Source organism: Pogoniulus pusillus, chromosome 17 (genome assembly GCF_015220805.1).
Source record: "Pogoniulus pusillus isolate bPogPus1 chromosome 17, bPogPus1.pri, whole genome shotgun sequence".
Classification (NCBI taxonomy): domain Eukaryota; kingdom Metazoa; phylum Chordata; class Aves; order Piciformes; family Lybiidae; genus Pogoniulus; species Pogoniulus pusillus.
Genome location: NC_087280.1, coordinates 9,979,655 through 9,998,151, shown reverse-complemented (window position 1 = coordinate 9,998,151; position 18,497 = coordinate 9,979,655). Strand labels below are relative to the sequence as shown.

At 36.8% G+C, this 18,497-nt stretch overlaps 1 protein-coding gene across 8 annotated transcripts in view; it reads right to left on the bottom strand.

The window, feature by feature from the left end:
* WDR72 (WD repeat domain 72) overlaps window positions 1–18,497 on the bottom strand; it is a 117,423-nt gene that overhangs the window by 30,523 nt on the left and 68,403 nt on the right. For 5 of the 8 annotated variants that reach the window (XM_064157584.1, XM_064157586.1, XM_064157585.1 and 2 more), the window contains one exon: window positions 14,087–14,195. In XM_064157584.1, coding sequence (XP_064013654.1) covers window positions 14,087–14,195 — 109 coding nt within the window. The other 3 variants (XM_064157588.1, XM_064157589.1, XM_064157587.1) reach the window with 3 other exon arrangements.

Sequence of the window (18,497 nt, the reverse complement as noted above, 5' to 3'; positions counted from 1 at the left end):
TTGACTCTGACTGTGCCCTATTTTAGTTAAAGTTCCTATTGCATACCTGGCTCATGCGGCTGCCACAGTAACTTTAAAGAAGTTGCTCTCTTTCATCAGCTCTCCTTTGAAGAAAAGTGTGCTTTCTGACATGTATAGTTCTTTCACTTTAATTATAGGCATCTCTCTCATCAGCAAGGCCAAAGTAGCAGCCTGGATTAGAACACTGGTGTAGGTTTCTTCGAAGGGAACTAACCTAGTCTAGTTCATTTCATACTTGAGATGTTTTCATTCATACTTACATTCACTTGTACACCTCAATTTGTGTAACTCTCCCAGCTCTACTGCTCCACTGTGAGCACAAGGGTGTAGGTGGGAGCGACCTCATATCAGAATAAGTTACAGTAAGGCCCTGAAAACTTCTCTCTCCCCAGGAGAGATCTCAATAAGCAACCAAAGCAGTGACTGCAAAAAAGCACTGTTTCTATGTGGACAGGTTCACGTATTCAGGCAGTGTCTAGAAGAATTATTCTTAATCAGCTTTCTAACAATTTCTGCTCTGCAGTTAAGTGATGGCCTTTACTAATACCAACACATTTCCTCTCTGCCTATTTGATGGTCTTGGTTTTAAAGTCAGTGTTAATCAATGCTCCCCAAACTCTCATCCTCAAAATAGCTTTTTCTTTCCATTACCTTAGTTTAATATTTACTTTAGAGGATGCTGCCTAAATTGTCTCTGCTTATGGAATTCACTGTCTTAGCTATTAAAGGACTGCAAAGGGGAGGCCTGCCTAGGAATTCTGACTTTGGAATGGTAGTTCTCAAGTGTTTTTGAAACTGTTTTTACCAGTGCTTCTCACCAACTGCAAACTTCAAATATGACAACTGTATTTTTTGGATGCTAAACTACAGTCACCTAACTAGGTCAATATAGCCACTCTAAAACCAGTAACTGATCAAATGAGGCAAAGCAGTAGAGGAAAAGAATGAAAAAAGTAACAGCGGAGTAGCTGCCAGGCTTTAGTGCACAAAATAAGCACAGTCTGTTACTTAGAAGAGCATTCTGCCATTTTGCAAGCTATTTAATCAAATTACATGCAGTAGATACACTTTCTAATTAGTACATGTGTACACAAAAATATATTCATTAATACCAGGCTGTATGAGTATTTTATAGTGTTTTGAATTCACAGGACTGCCTAGCTTGCTTTTCATGGCTGTTGTGGTGTATTGAGACTTTAGCGTATGTACTTGGCTTTCTACTCAGTTGCTTTACAACAAAAGCACCCATGGTGTACAATAACATACATCAGCAGCAGTTTTAAATGATAATTTTAACACCTCACTTGGTATTAGTCTGCCTAATAGCATATATACTGCAAGTCTTACAGGATTTTTATGCCAAATGAAATTCAGTGTATCCTCTACTATTTTCTTTACCATACAAAAGACTCCTCACCACAGTGCAAACTTCTAAAAAGGAAGATGCACTGAATTGTCTAGGTTAGATACGTGTCCAATGGAGTTGTGGAAAATGAAAATAACAATGACTACTATCAGCAGGGACAGCCATTGGGAAATAAAGACTTCTCTCCTAAAATGATGTTGTGCATTTCTAACCACAAAATGCCAAACAAATTTCATTTAAGATTATTTCACAGCAGCATTTCCTTGATCTAATATTGGGAACACTCTGTTTGCATATCCTAAAGGCTAAACTAAAGGCTGTTTTCATTAACAATTGCATTATTACATCTTCCTGTTGTGTAAGTTCAGTTTTTATTCCAAGACCCTTGAAAACAAAACACCACGTCTGGTTCATATAAATAAAGGTGTTTTAAAAACCTGTATTGACTTTTCCATGTTATTAAGCTTTTTAGATGAATCCAGTTGTTAAATGGCTGTTCTACTAACTGGCCTGTCATCTGGAAATGTTCTTAGATTGTTTTTTTGACACAATGTCCCTGCAGAAAGTTGGGCAGCATGACATAAAGAGCACAGGTTTGCCTATCACACTGATTACTTGATGTTATAGTAAGCAAGCTTAAGTGAACTGTGTGTCTTCAATCTTTCCAATCACTTAGGGATGGGCACCAGAGGATACCATCCATCATCCATGGCCTGAAACATATGGTGCATCAGCAATCTTAGGCTGACCTAAATGATAGTAAAAGCTGCTACGCTGTTCACAATAAGAAATTGTTGTCCACTGAATTACAGGTTTGTGATTAGATTGCTAACATGGCCAACTTGATGTATAAGTGAAGTGTCCAGGAAAGATATTCCCTAGGATCCTTTGAAGATTAATTTATACCCTTGAAATGTGCACCAATCACAAAATGAAAAAATATGTCAAGATATTTTTCTTGCGAACAAAAAGCAGCACTGCAGCGGTAACAGCTATTAATTTATTTTTGGCAGTTTTAGCCAACAGAATTCAATAAACAAGGTTCTTAAAGGTTTTTGTTTTGTTGCAAGGCTTTTACTGCTTGCCTCCTAAAAGGACTGAGCTCTATAGCACTATCTTTTATAAGAGACACAGCTGCCCTTCACACGTTCTGCTCTAAAATCTCACACACAACTGCAAATATCACACAGACAATTGCAACACACTGCGATTTCTTCATTTGGTATTTGTAGCTAGAAATGCAACTGCAGAAAATTACCAATCTTACTTCTCCAGAAAGTATCCTATACTCTTCAGGTTATTCATTCATTAGTTTAGGATAAAAGCATCCACATCACACAGTTAAGTTCCAAACTGCACCATCTGCCTTGGAGAGATGGTGGGGGGAGTGGGTGGACAGCAAGGGAAGGGAGGACTAAAATCTCTTTAGGTAGAACACAAATGATAAGAGGCACTTTTAAGAGGCACAGTCAGAGAGCGAAAAAGAGCAGTGCCTTGTAATAACTATGAGCTATATTAGCTACAACTGAAGAAAAGAGCATATAGTTAAGCTGACCATACAAGATCCTTTACAAAAACACAGTGCACTGTGGGCTGAGGGAAATAAGCCATGGAATTTTATACAAATTGCTTTGCAAACATGGTTGCTGCGAACGATTATCTCAAGCAGGCTAGAAACAGTGCCTGCCTCTGCTCTGTCAGTCCACTCTCTTCTGTGACATGCCTTGCTGGCCCTGTACACGAGGTAGATTTGCTTGTTATGCCTGGTAGATTAGATCTCATACTAATGCTTTAGCTTTATTTCTAGTGTGCTTATCACTGAGATAAGTCCTTACCCACATACAAGCCCCATTTTAAAACATCTCTAACTGTGCGACTAAACCATTAAACTTAATTACAGCAAAGCACAGACTTGCACTCATGGTCTTTTTTTACTGTTCCCTAATACAGTTTATTGCCAGCAGTGTAATTCATATAACATACCATATCTTACACCCTGACACGGGTAACAATGCTCAGCAGTGAAAGGGACTTCTTTTCAACCTTCCAAGAGACAGATACTAATTAAATTATGAATTCTTTCCTGTGACTGGAGAATGGCCTTAATTTGCCAAGACTGCCTGGGACATACCTATTTGGAAGACCTATCAAAATGTTATTCTTTCCTGAAAACACAAAGCAAAATCAGTGACTGCCTAAATTACACAGCAAGAAAAGAACAAAACAGCCCTCCAAAGAACCCACAACACACACAACCAAACAAAACAAAAAAACCCACCAGCCAACCAATAGTTGTCTTCCCAGTCAAAACAAAGATTTATGTTCATTGTCAGCATTAAATTCTCCACTCTGTTGAGATATAAAACCTTGACAGAATTCGAATTTCAAAATACTCCACAAACATTAGCAGTAGAACATTATCAGTACATGAAACTGAGCAGATCTGCTTTACTTTTGTCAGATTCATTTTGTTGCTTTCTATTAAGATGTTACTTCCAAAACCTATCTTGATATAAGGGTGATAGAGAATAAAAGAATACAAAGACCACCTATTAATTATTGTACAGAAAATACCTCCTGGTTTCAGGTTCATACTTCACCCTCTTCACTAGGCTATCTGAGCATCTTTTAGTAGTGCAGCAGGTGATGTGACTAACATCCATCATATGAGAACAACACAGGCATCTGGGCTTTAGGGAATTAGTGACACAAGTTGGATTCTTCTAAGAGTAAGGGGAAAACAAAATCTCCTGCTTACACACTTCATGAAAGAATTTCCACAGACATACTAGCACAGTTTCTATATTCACTGGCATTTGAACTGCCATATATACTTATACTAAGTACAACTAAAGAACTAACATATAATGCTGAAGCAAGATAGGATACTTTGGGCCTTAATATAAAGCATGTACTGAAACATTAAATATGAGGCACACATACAAGGAGAAATCACTGAACAACATACTTGTTTCAGAATTTCAAAGTCATTCTGTGATGATTAGTTCTAAATACCATCCAAATACTAAATACTACTTCAATTAGTAACGTGTGTCTGCTTTGAAACATCTTTATATTAAAAGCAACCTAGACTCTGGATTACATAAGATGTGAAACACCAATGGATGTACTAAGGCTTCTAAAAATGCATGAAGGTGCAGAAGAGCATGCAAACATGAATCAACAAATACATCTGGTTGGAAGAGACCTTCAAGATAATCTAGTCCAGCCTTCAACCTAGAATGAACACATTCTCCATGCTGAAACTGAACAGTCCTGTTGATGTATGCTTTACATGGTGATGGATATCTACTGACAACTGGTTCAATATTTTCTTGGTAAGCAAAAAAATCTTCCTTTGAGTTATTCCTATTTTTTGTTTGCAAAAACTGATGTCCTGCTCTCTTATTATTGAAGATGAGCACTGATCAGTAGTGTTGATCTGCTGAGTAAACGTTAGCTAGACTAAGCAATAATAATAATAAGGAAGACTTGCATAAATAGTTGTACTTTTCAGTGACTTTCTAACTGAGCACATAATGGAAAATTCCCATCTTGCTCAAAGCTACCAGCAGTAGTTTAAAGCAATTTCTCTTTTTTGCTGTGAGGATATTTTTTAAAAAACAAACAGTACTATTGAAGAATTCCTCTTGTCCTCCTGCCAGGTAATTATTGCACTACTGATTAGTTCAATAGTTGAGCTGATTTAATATTAGAATTTCCTTTCATGTAAGCTGAGGGAGCCAGATATTCTGCAGTTCAAATACAGTTACAGACTAGATTCAAGAACCAACTCTGTATCTTCTAAATTAAAAATATAGGATTTAAAACTGAGAGGCATATTGCTTCACATTAGCCTAAAAAAAACCCAACTTCAAACAAATGCTTTTCTGATCACATACAAGATGACTAAACAACACGCTACAGATGGGACAGTGTCGACAGTGAACAGGAAAGAATATGGGCAGTTAAAGATTATGAGTTTTGCTAGGTTAAAATAGTGGAGAGTCAAACTTCAAAACAATCTAGCCAGTGTGAAAAGCAATCGGTTTCATTCTACCTTTTTGGACTAAATTAAGATGAAATTTTGGATTAAATATGTTATATAGACACAGCTTGATGAAAACCAAGTATGACATGCAAGAAATGAAAACATGACACTGTAACTTACAGACTTGCTTTCCATGGCACGTTTACACCTCTCCCAGTTCTAAGTGAACATTGGGAGGTTTACCTCGGGCTCTGTCTACTCAACAGTCACAAAACAGGAGGGTTCCAAATAAACTGTGAAGATTACAAATACTTCGCTAGTAGCAAGTCTGTACATTGTGTTTGACTAAGAACAACGACATAGGCAAGGAGATATTCAGAGCAAAGAAACAAGAAGTGTCTCTTAAAAAAAAAAACCAACAGATCAAACAAAAACAACAAACAAACAAAAACAACAAACAAACAAAAACAATGACAACCCCAAACCCACTCAGATTAGAAAGCAGAGGAGAATAGGCTTGCTCCAAAAAAGTTAAGGATGCTGCTTTAACCTTGCAGTTACTATTTTGAAGTCCCAAATCAGAAGGAGCATTCAAATCCTTCCAGGACTGAGGTCGTACTTTGCCTGTACCAAATTAACTTCTAAATAAACACCAGTGAACAAAAATAAACCAATTATAATGGTCCATGTCTCTATGAGCATTCTCCCCCGCCCCCAGCCCCCAAGAGTGTTTACTTTTAAAGATCTAAATGGGAAGAGTATCAGAGATTCTTCCTATTCAGTAAATATCAAGAAAAGCACACAGAAAACAAAATTGTCTAAACTATATTGTGTACTGGAATTCAGAATACATGTCAGCCTCCCTTCTTTCTTGCCCATTGAATTGTATCCTTCCTAATGTTTTGGAGGAGCCTGAGATGGCGCCTGTACAATTTGATTTTGTGTAAAAATACACACCAAATCTGATTTCTGCTACATTAAGGAGTTCTCTGGTAAAATATATGACGCACGGAATGAAATAAACTGTAGTTCCAGAACAAGTCTTTAAGCTTACTTCCTTCAGTACTTGACCACTAATACTAAAGACTACTGGATCAAAATACAGTTTTAATTGGATATATAGGACATGATACAGTGGCATAGTTCAACCGCAGGTTAGATGCTAAAATACAGCATTGATTTGTATTCTTTTACTGGAAATATTTGTAATGTGAAACTAGGATCTAATACACTCATTTTTAATGCATATTCAGTACAGAGGAAACCTACTGCTGCCACCAGCTTATACTCAAAGTCTATTCAAACAAATGCTAGATTAATTGGCTTGCTGTTTCAACAGGCTAAAAATGAGATTACAGCTGAATCTGTCTCATTAATAGCAATGAAACCTTGACCATACAAAATTTTCTTATACTGCTTATTGCTAATGCATGCACACACAAAACTGGCCTGCCAGATAATTTTTTAGACCACCTGAACTAAGTCTAATAGTTTAATGAATAATGTTACATGCAAGAACTTATCCCAGAACATAGAATTTCAATTCCATCTGGAAAACTTTCTGTTCGTGCTGGCTGAAGTGTTTGAGATACTAGGAACAGAATGGACAGAGAAAAGGAAATACATTTTGCAGATGATTTTTAACATTCTTGTTTTTCAAGGATAAAAATAACTGTAAGATTGGAATGCAAAGGAAGAAAACAGCCTGAAAGAGTCCCTGTGGAAGATGTAACGTGCAACAGGGTTAAAATGGAAAAATGTGAGAGACACAGAGAGGAAAATACCTGAAGACAACAGTTAAACCAGATAAAAAAATAATAGTAGGGAAACATAACTGTAGCATTCAGTTCAGATATTGCTCTAAAACAAATGTTTGGAAACACTTCAAAGCACAGAGAGACTACATAGGAAGAGAGATGCTTTTGATCAATGTATTTTGTGAGGCTCAGGACACTTCAGTTCATACATTTTGTAGGATCCACCCAAGAAAAAAAAATTCTGAAGGGTAAAGATTTCTTCTTGTCAACATTTTCACTTTTACCAAACCTTCAGCTCACCTCATGACAGCAGTGGTTTGATTCAGACTTCAACTTACATCATCAGGACTTGACTTCAACTTAACCATATCAGACCTCACTACATTCTGCAAACACTTTTTTTGCATAATTAAGAAATGTCAAACTTGTCAGGTAAAACTTGTCAGTCGAACAAAGAGGTCACAAAGACAAACCTTTGAGCTGATTTCCTTTAGGATATCTGTCATAGTGAAAGGTGTTTCCTATTGTCTTTGATTTTTTTTGTGTGATTTGAAAGTGCTAACAAAAAAAAAGGGGGAATGTTTTCTCCTACACTTCTCAAAACTGTGCTCCCATGCTGCTCGAATACAGTGCTTCTTTTCTCCATTTCTTTCAATCCAAAACCAGACAGGCTGTGTCAGAATTTCCTCATTTCCTTGTTGCAACTAATGCCAACAAACTTTACCATACTAGAAATGCTACTAAATCCTATTCTTGAATTTCTCAGTCAGCAACGAGCTTTCCAATTGTGATTTCCACTAGAAAAATAGTAAACTGTTACACATTTTGTCACTTCATTATGCTTCTACCATAATTTTTCCATCTCTATTTTCCTACGCTTTTTACCTACCACTCCTTTGTATCCCATTCCCCTCTTTTCTTTAGCCTTTTCTTCTTCTGCTCATCAGAAATGCTTCCCTAAGTTTCTTCTCCTCCCTTCGCTGCCTTAATCCCCAGTTGTACAAGTAGTCGATATACAAGAGAAGAGACTCCCTAAGAGCTGAACTGGTAACTTTCATTTTCTGGTTATGTGGATCAGTATTAGGGGGAAAAAAAATTACATCTGCATCTTTTTCCAGATTTTGCTGGATTACTCTCTCCATGTTGGATATGGAACACAGCAAGGCAAGCAGTTTCCAAGGCTGAATATATCACATACATCACAAGTCCAACCCCAAATTTATAGCAAACAGTGAAGGAAATTTAAGGGTTTGAGGACAGATGTATGTTTACCTGAACATGAAGTGTTAAGCCAGAAACTGATTCCTTAGATGCTGTTCCAAGTTTTATGGGCATGTTGTTTTTTCCCCAGAACACAAACAATACAAATTGCATCAATGTGGTTAAATAAGCACATCAATGCATTTGATGCATCAACCCTTAGAAATAATATCCCCAGGAATCATGCAACCAAGGACAAGTTTTCTCTGAAATCTTGTGCATAATATCTGTGATATCAATGGTGTAAGCAGACCAGTGCTGAGAGTCAGGGCTACATTTGGGTCTTTTTTGCTTGTTTACATAGAGTCAGAATGTGGGGGGCTTTTGACTATCAGGAAAAGCAGTAGGTTGTAGCAAGATGACAGTACAGCCAGAACAACCCTTCTCTTTATCATCACTCCTGTGAAAAAAGCTTAAGACCTTGCAGGCAGGCAAGATGATTCATTTGCTATACAGAAAGATACAGTCTCAGAATGACTTCCTAAGAGGAGACATAAAAAAGTTGTTGCAACAGGACAGATTTCTGAAACCCAGACAATAGAAGTGTTTGAAACCCTCTGCTGCAGGTCACTACACTTTCCTAGTGAACACAAGTGTTATATCCCGCCTTTCATTGATTTACTGTTACTGAATGGATCCCTCATTTTATCAAAACATTCTTATATTCTAGATAAGTCTCGGCCAATTCTTTACACTAACCTATGGAATTCAATTGCCACCATTAATTTCACTCTGGTATTTATCAGCAGAAGCTTTTTTTGGTGAAAGAAGCAACTTATTTAATTGAATAAAGAGCTCCAAAACCACACACAAAAGATGAGGTTATAGCTGATAGCTTTCAAATGTACCTAAAAGCTTGAATTATAGACAGTTTCTTAAACATGGAACTTTTAAGGGGAAATCAGAATTTACTGCAAACTGGTCTTAGTGGTATGATTTTTCACATTTAGATTTTCCACAAATAGAAAAGGCAATTAAAACAGTATCTTGTATTTAGCAATAAAGCCTGGACAATTTATGCTTTCCTTTCACTTTTCCAGTTTTTGGCATTCCTGAAATATCACACAGAGCAGTTCCCAAGTTTAGTATCTGAGCAAAAACATCTTAGACTTATCCTGGCAGATTTCTTAAAATAAATTCAGCTCTTCTCTTTAAAACAACACTACAAAATTCCAGAGAAACTTGTATGGTATATTGCCATTTCTGATGAGGTACTTTTGGCTCCCCAAACATTGGAAGAAATAGGAATCCAAGGATGGCACAGAGGAAACTGTTTCAGAGTAGCAGCTAAAAGTAGATCACAGTGTTGAGGTAGGTCTGAATAGGCCAAAATAGGCTTATATATGTCCTGGCTTGACCAGATATGTTTTTCTGCTCCCCCTCCTTTTGCTATAAGGAGAAGCAACTGTGGGAAAGAGGACGAAGAACCTGGAGCCACTGAGTCTAAGGACTCTGGCTTGCCCAGACTTGTTTTGCTCTTGTGGTAAACAAGGTAAACACACTTGGCTTGTGCCTACCTCATGCAAGGACCATAGTTTTCCCAAATTTGAGTAAAGCAAGTCTATGGCTTCACCTAGTATGGTCAGGCTCAGCTAACTACCATTCTTATTGGTTATTCTGTGTCCTAAGGCCCATTAGTCTCAGGCTGTATTGATAAAAAGAGATGAGCAGGTAATACAACATGCTCTGCTGTTGTATTCATGCCTGCTGCTGCCACTGCTCTCTGCCTGTGGCAGTGATTCTGCCATTGCCTTCTGTAGCATTATAAGCTGTAAGTTAGCTCTGTTGAGCTGCCTGGAAACTGCTTGCTTTGAGTTTACCAGGAACAGGCTCTAAATGCCTCCGTGCAATTGGCCTACACAGCCAGTGTGATATAGTGCTAAGACTGCACATCACAAGACATCCTACCTACACTTGAAAGCCTCCTGCCAAGACAGGAAGTCCTGAAGATCATCCAAAGGAGCCAAGATAAGGTCAGAAATCATCTGCCTCCTTTCCCCAGCACCCTGTAAAGCCTGGGAAGAATCCAGAGCCTCAGAGGCTCACAAGACATTGCCAGAACTCAATGCAAGTGTTTGGGTACTGTTTGAAGCTGTAGCTAGCCCTGCCAGTTGGGAGACAATTTTTGTGAGTAAATCCTTAAAGCTTCTTGTAATTCACTAACTGCCTTCTACCATAAGGAGAAAGGAGCTTCCTGAATCCATCTAGTGGATAAGCCATATATTTAAGAACCCTCTCTTCCAGTATCATGTTTGCGTTTGCTAGTTATTTCTTAAAGTGTTCTAGTTTTGCCTGTTCCCTATGTGTATAAGTACCCAAACCATGTGTTTTGAACCGTGTAAATCTGGAGAGATTTAATGTTAATAAGCAGTTTTCATAGTTATTAACAATCTTTGCTTAGATATAAAAAATAAAATCATTAATTTTGCATAATTCATAACACACAGTCCTTTATGTAATGCAACTGGAGAAGAGAATCTAATTTCTAACTCTTACCTCTGCAAATATTCTGAGACTTTCATGAGAAATGAAAAAAAAAAATCTGTAGATGACTCCGTGCAGAATGCTGTGAGAGTAGACAATGAATTACTGCTAAGATATGGCTTCAAATTAACTACAGGAGGGACTGTCTGATTTTTTTTTTTTTGTAGCCAATCACTGGGCTATTGAATGAAAACAGTGGCATTTCTCCTTCAGTTAAAGTTCTACACATGGCTGACTATGGAGTAGGTATCTATGTGAGAAGATCAAATACCACAAATGGAAAACTAATGAATAACACTGGCCAATTCAGCTCTTCTTAGCTTATGCAAATGATAGTGGGCAAATGGATGCTTAAGATTTTAATATCACTGCCTCTGACTCAGATGGCAGTGGAAAACAGTACCACACTAACAAGTTGTTAAATGGCACTGTTAACCTGAGATTGCCAGTGTTTAGGAGGAAGGCCAGAAGGGATAAAGTGCCATGTCCTTTTTCAGAATTATGCTATCAAAGAAATTAGGGAAAACCTTAGCTGCTTTGAACAACTGAAATACAGATTGCAAAAATCAATGGCAAGATTGCCATCGGTATGTTTGGAAAAGGTCCAGAACGATTACCTCCAACATTAACATAAAGAAATTGCAAGTGTTTGCATTTATATCTCTTTTTAGCAACACTGGGAGGATCTACTAGGACAGAACACACTTAATTCATTCTCTGGCATGCTTTACATGAACACCTCTTTTAATTCTCTACCTTTTGTTTCTGGAAAAAATATTACAGTTTGGAATTTTAATGTTTTCCTTCTCCAGTTTGTTTTTCAATTGACAATTCTGCCTCCATGAAAGCTAACACTAAAATGTAGCACTTTAAATTATTCAGCAAGTGAAGGTGTTGTCTAAATGCTATCTCACTTAACCATGAAGTTAACCATGCAGGAGCCTTCTAAGGTGTAAGAAGCTCTGTACAACATAAAATAAACTTGAAAGATAATAAAAAGTGAAGGTCAAACCCTGAACACTCTGTTCATCTTTTTAAAGAAAACTTCTACTGACTTAAGTGGAAATTTGTACAGTTAAACAAGGTTAAGCACCTCCAGATCAAATCTATTAATCCCAATTAAGCAAAAATGCAATACAATACCATGATGATGACAGCTAAGATTCAGATACTTTTACTTCGGGTCAGAGTGCATGATCCCGGTTTTGAATTATTAGTTAAAAACCTGAAACAATATCTAACCTTTACCTGGATGACAGCTACTATACAATGCATAGAGTTTTAAATAAGATAAGTTAACATACCTATCAGATGTACAACCTAAACCAGATATAATTTCTTGTCTTGGTAATTACACTGGTTGTGGACTCAGTCCCAGGCGAGTTTTTAGTAATATCTGCTTACCATTACATGCTGCAAATGGTTTGACTCTTCAAACATACTAGAAATTACAAAAAGTATTTATTAATTTCTGAATAAATTAGCAAATTTCTGCAATGTCTATTAGAGAAAAATACAAAGCAAACCGAGTACATTTGTGCTATTTGCATACTGTGATAAATAATCTGACAACCTAAAACCTGCAAGAAATTGAGCACAAAAGAAAGCTAATGTTATATACTCCTAACACAACATCTCTTTCTTAATCTTCCTGTATGCTTTCTGTATATTCCTGAATGCTTTTAATTGTTGAACAATGATACTTCAAAAAATCCACTTAGATTTCCCGAATATATTTATACAGTCCAGGTCATGAAGTATGAAAAAAAATAAATGTCATAGCCAATATAAATGCATATGAGTACTGTGTCCTTCTAGTTGTCTGTTGAGTAGCCTTTGAATAATAAGGTTAAGAACAAAATGACAGTAAAAACCTTTTCCTAGACATACAAACAACCAAATCTTCCTTTCAGAGACTGGAAGGCTCAAGTAAAATCCCTCAAGTCAAAACTTGTGCAAGCCTTAATATTTAGAATTGAACAACAATTGACTGCTAGACTCTTGTAATCATTCTAGCACACCACATGACAGAAATGTTTTTTCTTCTACTACAGAAGGTTTAAAAACAAACCTGAAGATCTAAATGCATCTGGAATTTGCAGATACCCCTACCTACAAGTTCCAGTGAGTCTCATTTTTGTTGTGATCCGTTTAAACACATAACACAGAAATACACCTTGAAAGTTCAGGAAATCTGAAATCAAATCCACACATGAACTTTACAGCTGGAGATATTAGTTGCAATGCATCTTGTTCCAAACCACACACAAACAAATGATTCAGAGAAAGCATAAACTCACATATGGCAATTATTCAAAGTGGTTTGAATTTCACTATATTTCAACAGTCCAAATTATAGGAACACCATTTTGTTTCATGGCCTGAAGCAAATATCACTGATCATTTTTAGTATCCTGGAACAAGCAGATCGGTAGCAAATTTTCATGACAGACACACACACTCAATAAGATTATAAATTAGTTTCCCAAGAGAAGACTCACTAATAAGATTGGACCTAAAATTTAGGTCACTTAATTTTAAGACTTAGCTAATGGGCTAAAAGGAAAAAAAAAAAACCCAAACTTCATAACATAAATCCAGGTTCAATCTTTTTTATCACAAACATTAGCACCACTGTGAATTTGCAAAGAGCAAGCTTCTTGTAAAATGAAATGATCTAACTGCAAAACACATTTGATATCTCTTGCAGGGAGGTTATTTCTACAAGAAAAATAAAATATTCTGTTTCACTTTACATAGTCAAAAGTTTTAAGCAATTTATTTCTAGTGCTATTGAAGTTCTGATGTCATTGAAAAGATAAGTTTCTAAAACTTCTTTTCAATATGATTTACTGACTATTTCAAGCACACTGTTTCCTATATTTGCAAATATAATTTCAGAACTATTATACAATCAAATAAATGCTCTCTTTTCTTCTGTAACTTTCAGAAATCATGTGAGAGTGTTAAAGTCCTTTAACTCCTTGACTACCCTACAAGGAAACTCAGTCTGATAAGGTCAGCAATCGGCCATTTGGCTTGTCTTACACAGAAATAATGTATTGTGAACTTATACTCCTAACTTGTTCTAAGTACTAGAGAAACTTCTTCTAAAAGAATATACCAATAAATTTTCCACCTATATGGCAAAGAAAAATGTTTAATGTCTTGCAAAACCCTCTGTCTTTGGCAGCAGCTGCAACTTACCATTTCCATTCTCTATGGCCAATGGCTCTCTGTAGACCTCAGTCTTTCTCAAGGTATTCATCGTCCTTTGAACTTCTGCCAACAGCACTGCTTGCATTGCCTCACTAATCTGTCATAAATGCAAATCATTGTTGGATAGTATCAGTACTTCAGTTATTTATCTAAGCATCTGACAATTTTAAATAACTACTACAAAAGTTTAAGACTGTCCCAGTGAATGTCATTAGAAGGTCAACACCAACAGATTTCAGACAGTGATAACCGTGTGTCTCTACACAGTACATACTCAGAAAAAAAGTTAACTGGATAGCAATAAAATCATGCAAGCTGTCAATCCTAACAGCTCCCCACTAACTACATGTTCACTTTGATCTCACAACTTCAATCAGTTGTCTACGGCCTGCTTGATTTCAAGGTGTCACGGCGATATACGTTAGTAAAGCTCATGGTGATAATGACTACTAAGAAATACCTTAATTTTTTTTCTGTGATGCAAAAATGCTTCAGAGCCTGAATAAGAACTTTGCATTTTGACTTTTTAAATGTTTTTGTTGTCCAATATCTCTCTGCAAAAAGCTTAAAGAATGTTTTGTTTCTAGTGGTGCAAATCTTATCCTATGGCACAGATGAAAATACTATTACCACATTTAACACAAACACCATGCCTCAAATTCTCCTACTGAAAAGGAACACCTGCTAGAACTATGAACAGTCTGCACCAGCCAATGCACCACTAGAATGGGTGCTAAGACAATGTGGTGTGGAGTCTGTGTGACAGAGTTGTTACTTTAAAGACCTAAGATATTTATAAAGCAAATGAAGACCTTACACAACAGACCCCAACCCTTGCAAGCCTTGCTCTGTCTGTATTGCAGCATGGTGCAGAATAGCAGCAGGCACACCTTCAATTGGTATTGCCTTCAGAAAATAAATACTATTTTTCCCTCTCAGGAAGGCATTCCTTCTCAAGTACAAGAATTCTTCCTGAAAGACAGACTCTAAAGTGTCCAGGACAATGCACTCTACCTCAACGAAAATTTGAATTTAAATTGAATATGAAAATTTCAAGGTAAATGTTCATAAATATTTTATCTTTATATTATTCATCTTATAAACAAACTATTAACATTACTTCAGTTTAATATGAATTGAAGTTGATGTGCAGGCTCCCTCAAACTGCCTGGAAGGGAGACAATTTCATCTCACTAATCAAGTACAGTGAATTCGTGGGCTGTCCTCAATCACATTTCTATCTGCCCTTGTAAATTCAAGTCGTTAAGCAGAACAAAGGCCGTAGGTGTCCTTTGTGACAAAATCTTTTATTGTAGACAAGTACACCATAGTCAGGTTCACAGTGTGCAAGTTCACAGCAAGTGAACCCAGCCCTATGTGTTCTAACATGGCACAAATCTTTATCTTGTTATAACAGCACTTTATTTTACAGGGCAAACCAAAAGCAGTTTCCAATTCCTCATATCCCTACAACCCTGAGCTTTGGGGATTACAGATCCTGACTTTACAGCAGACTCCCACAATATATCTACAATAATTAAGAAAGAGAAAGAAACACAGACATGTTGGCATTGTCCTGGAAAAATTTGTTACCAAAAAAAAAAATGTTACAAAAGGTGCAGAAAAGAATTGCACACATTGTGTTTTCAATAGTGGTCTGATCTGCTAAGAGCCTGTCACAAGTCGGATCATATTCATTGCCCCTGCCAGTGCTGTGTATGGCAACCAAACAGCATTTGTAATGTGTAATCTCCTCCAACATCTTAAAATTAAATAAAAGGCCATAACAAATGACATGTTATTCGTAGTGGCACTTGTACATCTCCATGTGCTACCTGTCTATGACTTTGTTGAACCTGCATTTCCACAGTGCTCAGTGTGGTTTCACATGCCCAGTTTTGCCCTCTCACTGCATCTTCCTGAAGAATTCATATACTTTATCTATGATTCCATCAGTTTTAAAGATTTCCAGAAGATTTGCCTCTTTCTAATCTAAAACAAATCTATGTGAGAATCTTCCTGTTTCTCTATTAGATTATTTTCCACGTCATCTTTTGTGCCCTTTCATATTACGTGTGCATTGGCTACCTCGTTGTCTACTTCTGTACGTGGGTCGTTTTTTTCCCATCAGAATTGTAGCCACTTGTAAACACTAGCATTTTTGTAGTTGGGATTGTGAAATATGACAGGAATTATGCTGCTTCTATGCATAAGGTATACATAGCATATGTCCAACTGTGTGAAAGGTAACTGTTTGACTCTGCAGCAGCAATCTCTTTGATACTAGAGAACAATTCAAAAAGACAAGTGAACAAAAGTTGAGGCCAGCTGTTACATCTATACTAAGTTACACTGGCTTTCCTTTCTACACTTCATCAATTACTTCCCAGGATTACTATTCTCTTTATAACAAGTAGGTCTAAGAAGAGAAGTCAATAGACATCACTCCTGGTTACTGTTCATGCCACAACCTCTACAAGGCTGAGCCTTGCAGAAACTGCCTCCTAGATGCCTCGGTAACACAGTCACACTGAGGAACAAAAGCACACAAATCTAAGCACCAACTTGTGTTATCCAGTCTGCTTTCCTGTAATTCTGGATAGTAACTGTTAAGACAGTTGCCTAGACACTTACATTGAAATCAGGTATCTTCAAGTAGAGTCCAAGACTCTAAAAACAGCTACATTCAAAGCTTGTTATAGAAATTATGGCAAACTTGGCTATCGGTAAAGAGGGCGCTAGCTTATTAGTACTAACCTCTGCAGTCACCTTAACACCAAGTGCTTTATTCTTTGAAGCAAAGTCTTGCGTAGTGTATCGCAGATTCATCACAACTTATTTTAGATATTAATGGAAATGAAGTAACTGAAGTGAAGAAATAAAGGTGCACTGCAGGAATCAATAGAAATAGATGAGAAAGTCCCGAGACAATTCATTCCTCTTAAAAATTTCAGCTCTTCTTTCACAGTGTCTATTTTTTCTGTTTTCATGGTATCTCTTTTCTGTTGCTGGAAGAGGGAAGCTAAAGCAACTGCATTCCTCATGCACATGATTATGTTGGAGATCTAAATATGGCATCAACAGCTTTCCTAAGGGGAAATCATGCTGATAAGAGGATACAAATTTGTTTTGTACAGAAAAAAGCATACTGCAATGTCAGGATGTTGTATGCTGAAGCAGTATAAACTGTATTTCTGATGATGCTCCTGAATTAATACATCCAAGTTCTAACAAAGTCTTATTACTTGGGACTATACAACAGGACCATTTCAGGTTGGAGGTGACTCATGTCCTGGTAACTCAGAACAAACAGGAACAGATATATGACTCTTACTGATCCTGAATGCATTAGCACTGAACCTGATACAGCATGGTTATTTCTATGCAGGTGTGTCACAGCACACAACTCCAATACAGCCATGTAACTGAAAGGCAAACTGCTGCAGCCCCACAGACTGGCATACACCCAGATCACCCACATGTTCTCATGTAACCATAGATATGAAGACTGTGCACCTCACATTTTGATATTGGAACTACTGAGCATTAAAGTTTAATGCAGAACTTACTGCCATGTTTAATATTGAATATCTGAGAGGGCAGCCATAGAGAGAGAGTAATTTATTCTGTTTTGCGAATGGTTGTCCAGTTCAGGGAATAAGACATATTGTAGAGGAAGCTTACCTGGTCTATAACCATTTTGTGAAGAGACAAAGGACTTCAGGAAAGTCAGCCTAACAAGAACTAACTTCACTCAATAAGATTTAAAAAGATTTTAGAGCAAGAGAAAGGGAAAGTAAATTATTTCCTACTGTATTATTCATCTTGAAATGCCTGAGTAAAGATATAAGTAGAAGGCATTTCATCATCTATCATTTAAAGACTAAGGAGCTAGGAAGAACAAGGAAATAGCTATCACAGAAATCCTTTTAGTGGAAAAAAAAATCTCCTAATATCTGCTAGAATCTACAACCAGCAAAATGTATTGATTGCACCTCAGTTTGCTTATTCTGCTAACTTCAACTTTTATTTAAATGTTCACCTTTTCAGCCAAAAAGGTTCCATGAAGCTGTAATAACATAGTATTACTTTTAAAAAATGAAAAGAAAATTAAATATAACCAAATACCTACAGATTGAAGAACAGGCTATTTCAAATGTAGAGTGTGGGCAATTAAGGGAAGATACGCAATCACTGTTTCCTCCCATGGAAAAAAAAAGATGAAGATGACCTTTTATTCAGAATCATCTTGGGGGAAAAATTCTAGAGAAATATTTTAAAATACACGCATTTTTAAAATAGAAGACAGAAAAGGATCTCTCTCAACCCTTCAACAAATCAGTAGACTCCTGATCAATCATTTGTAGCAGGGTTTTTTTCTGTTTCCTTGTTTGCATAG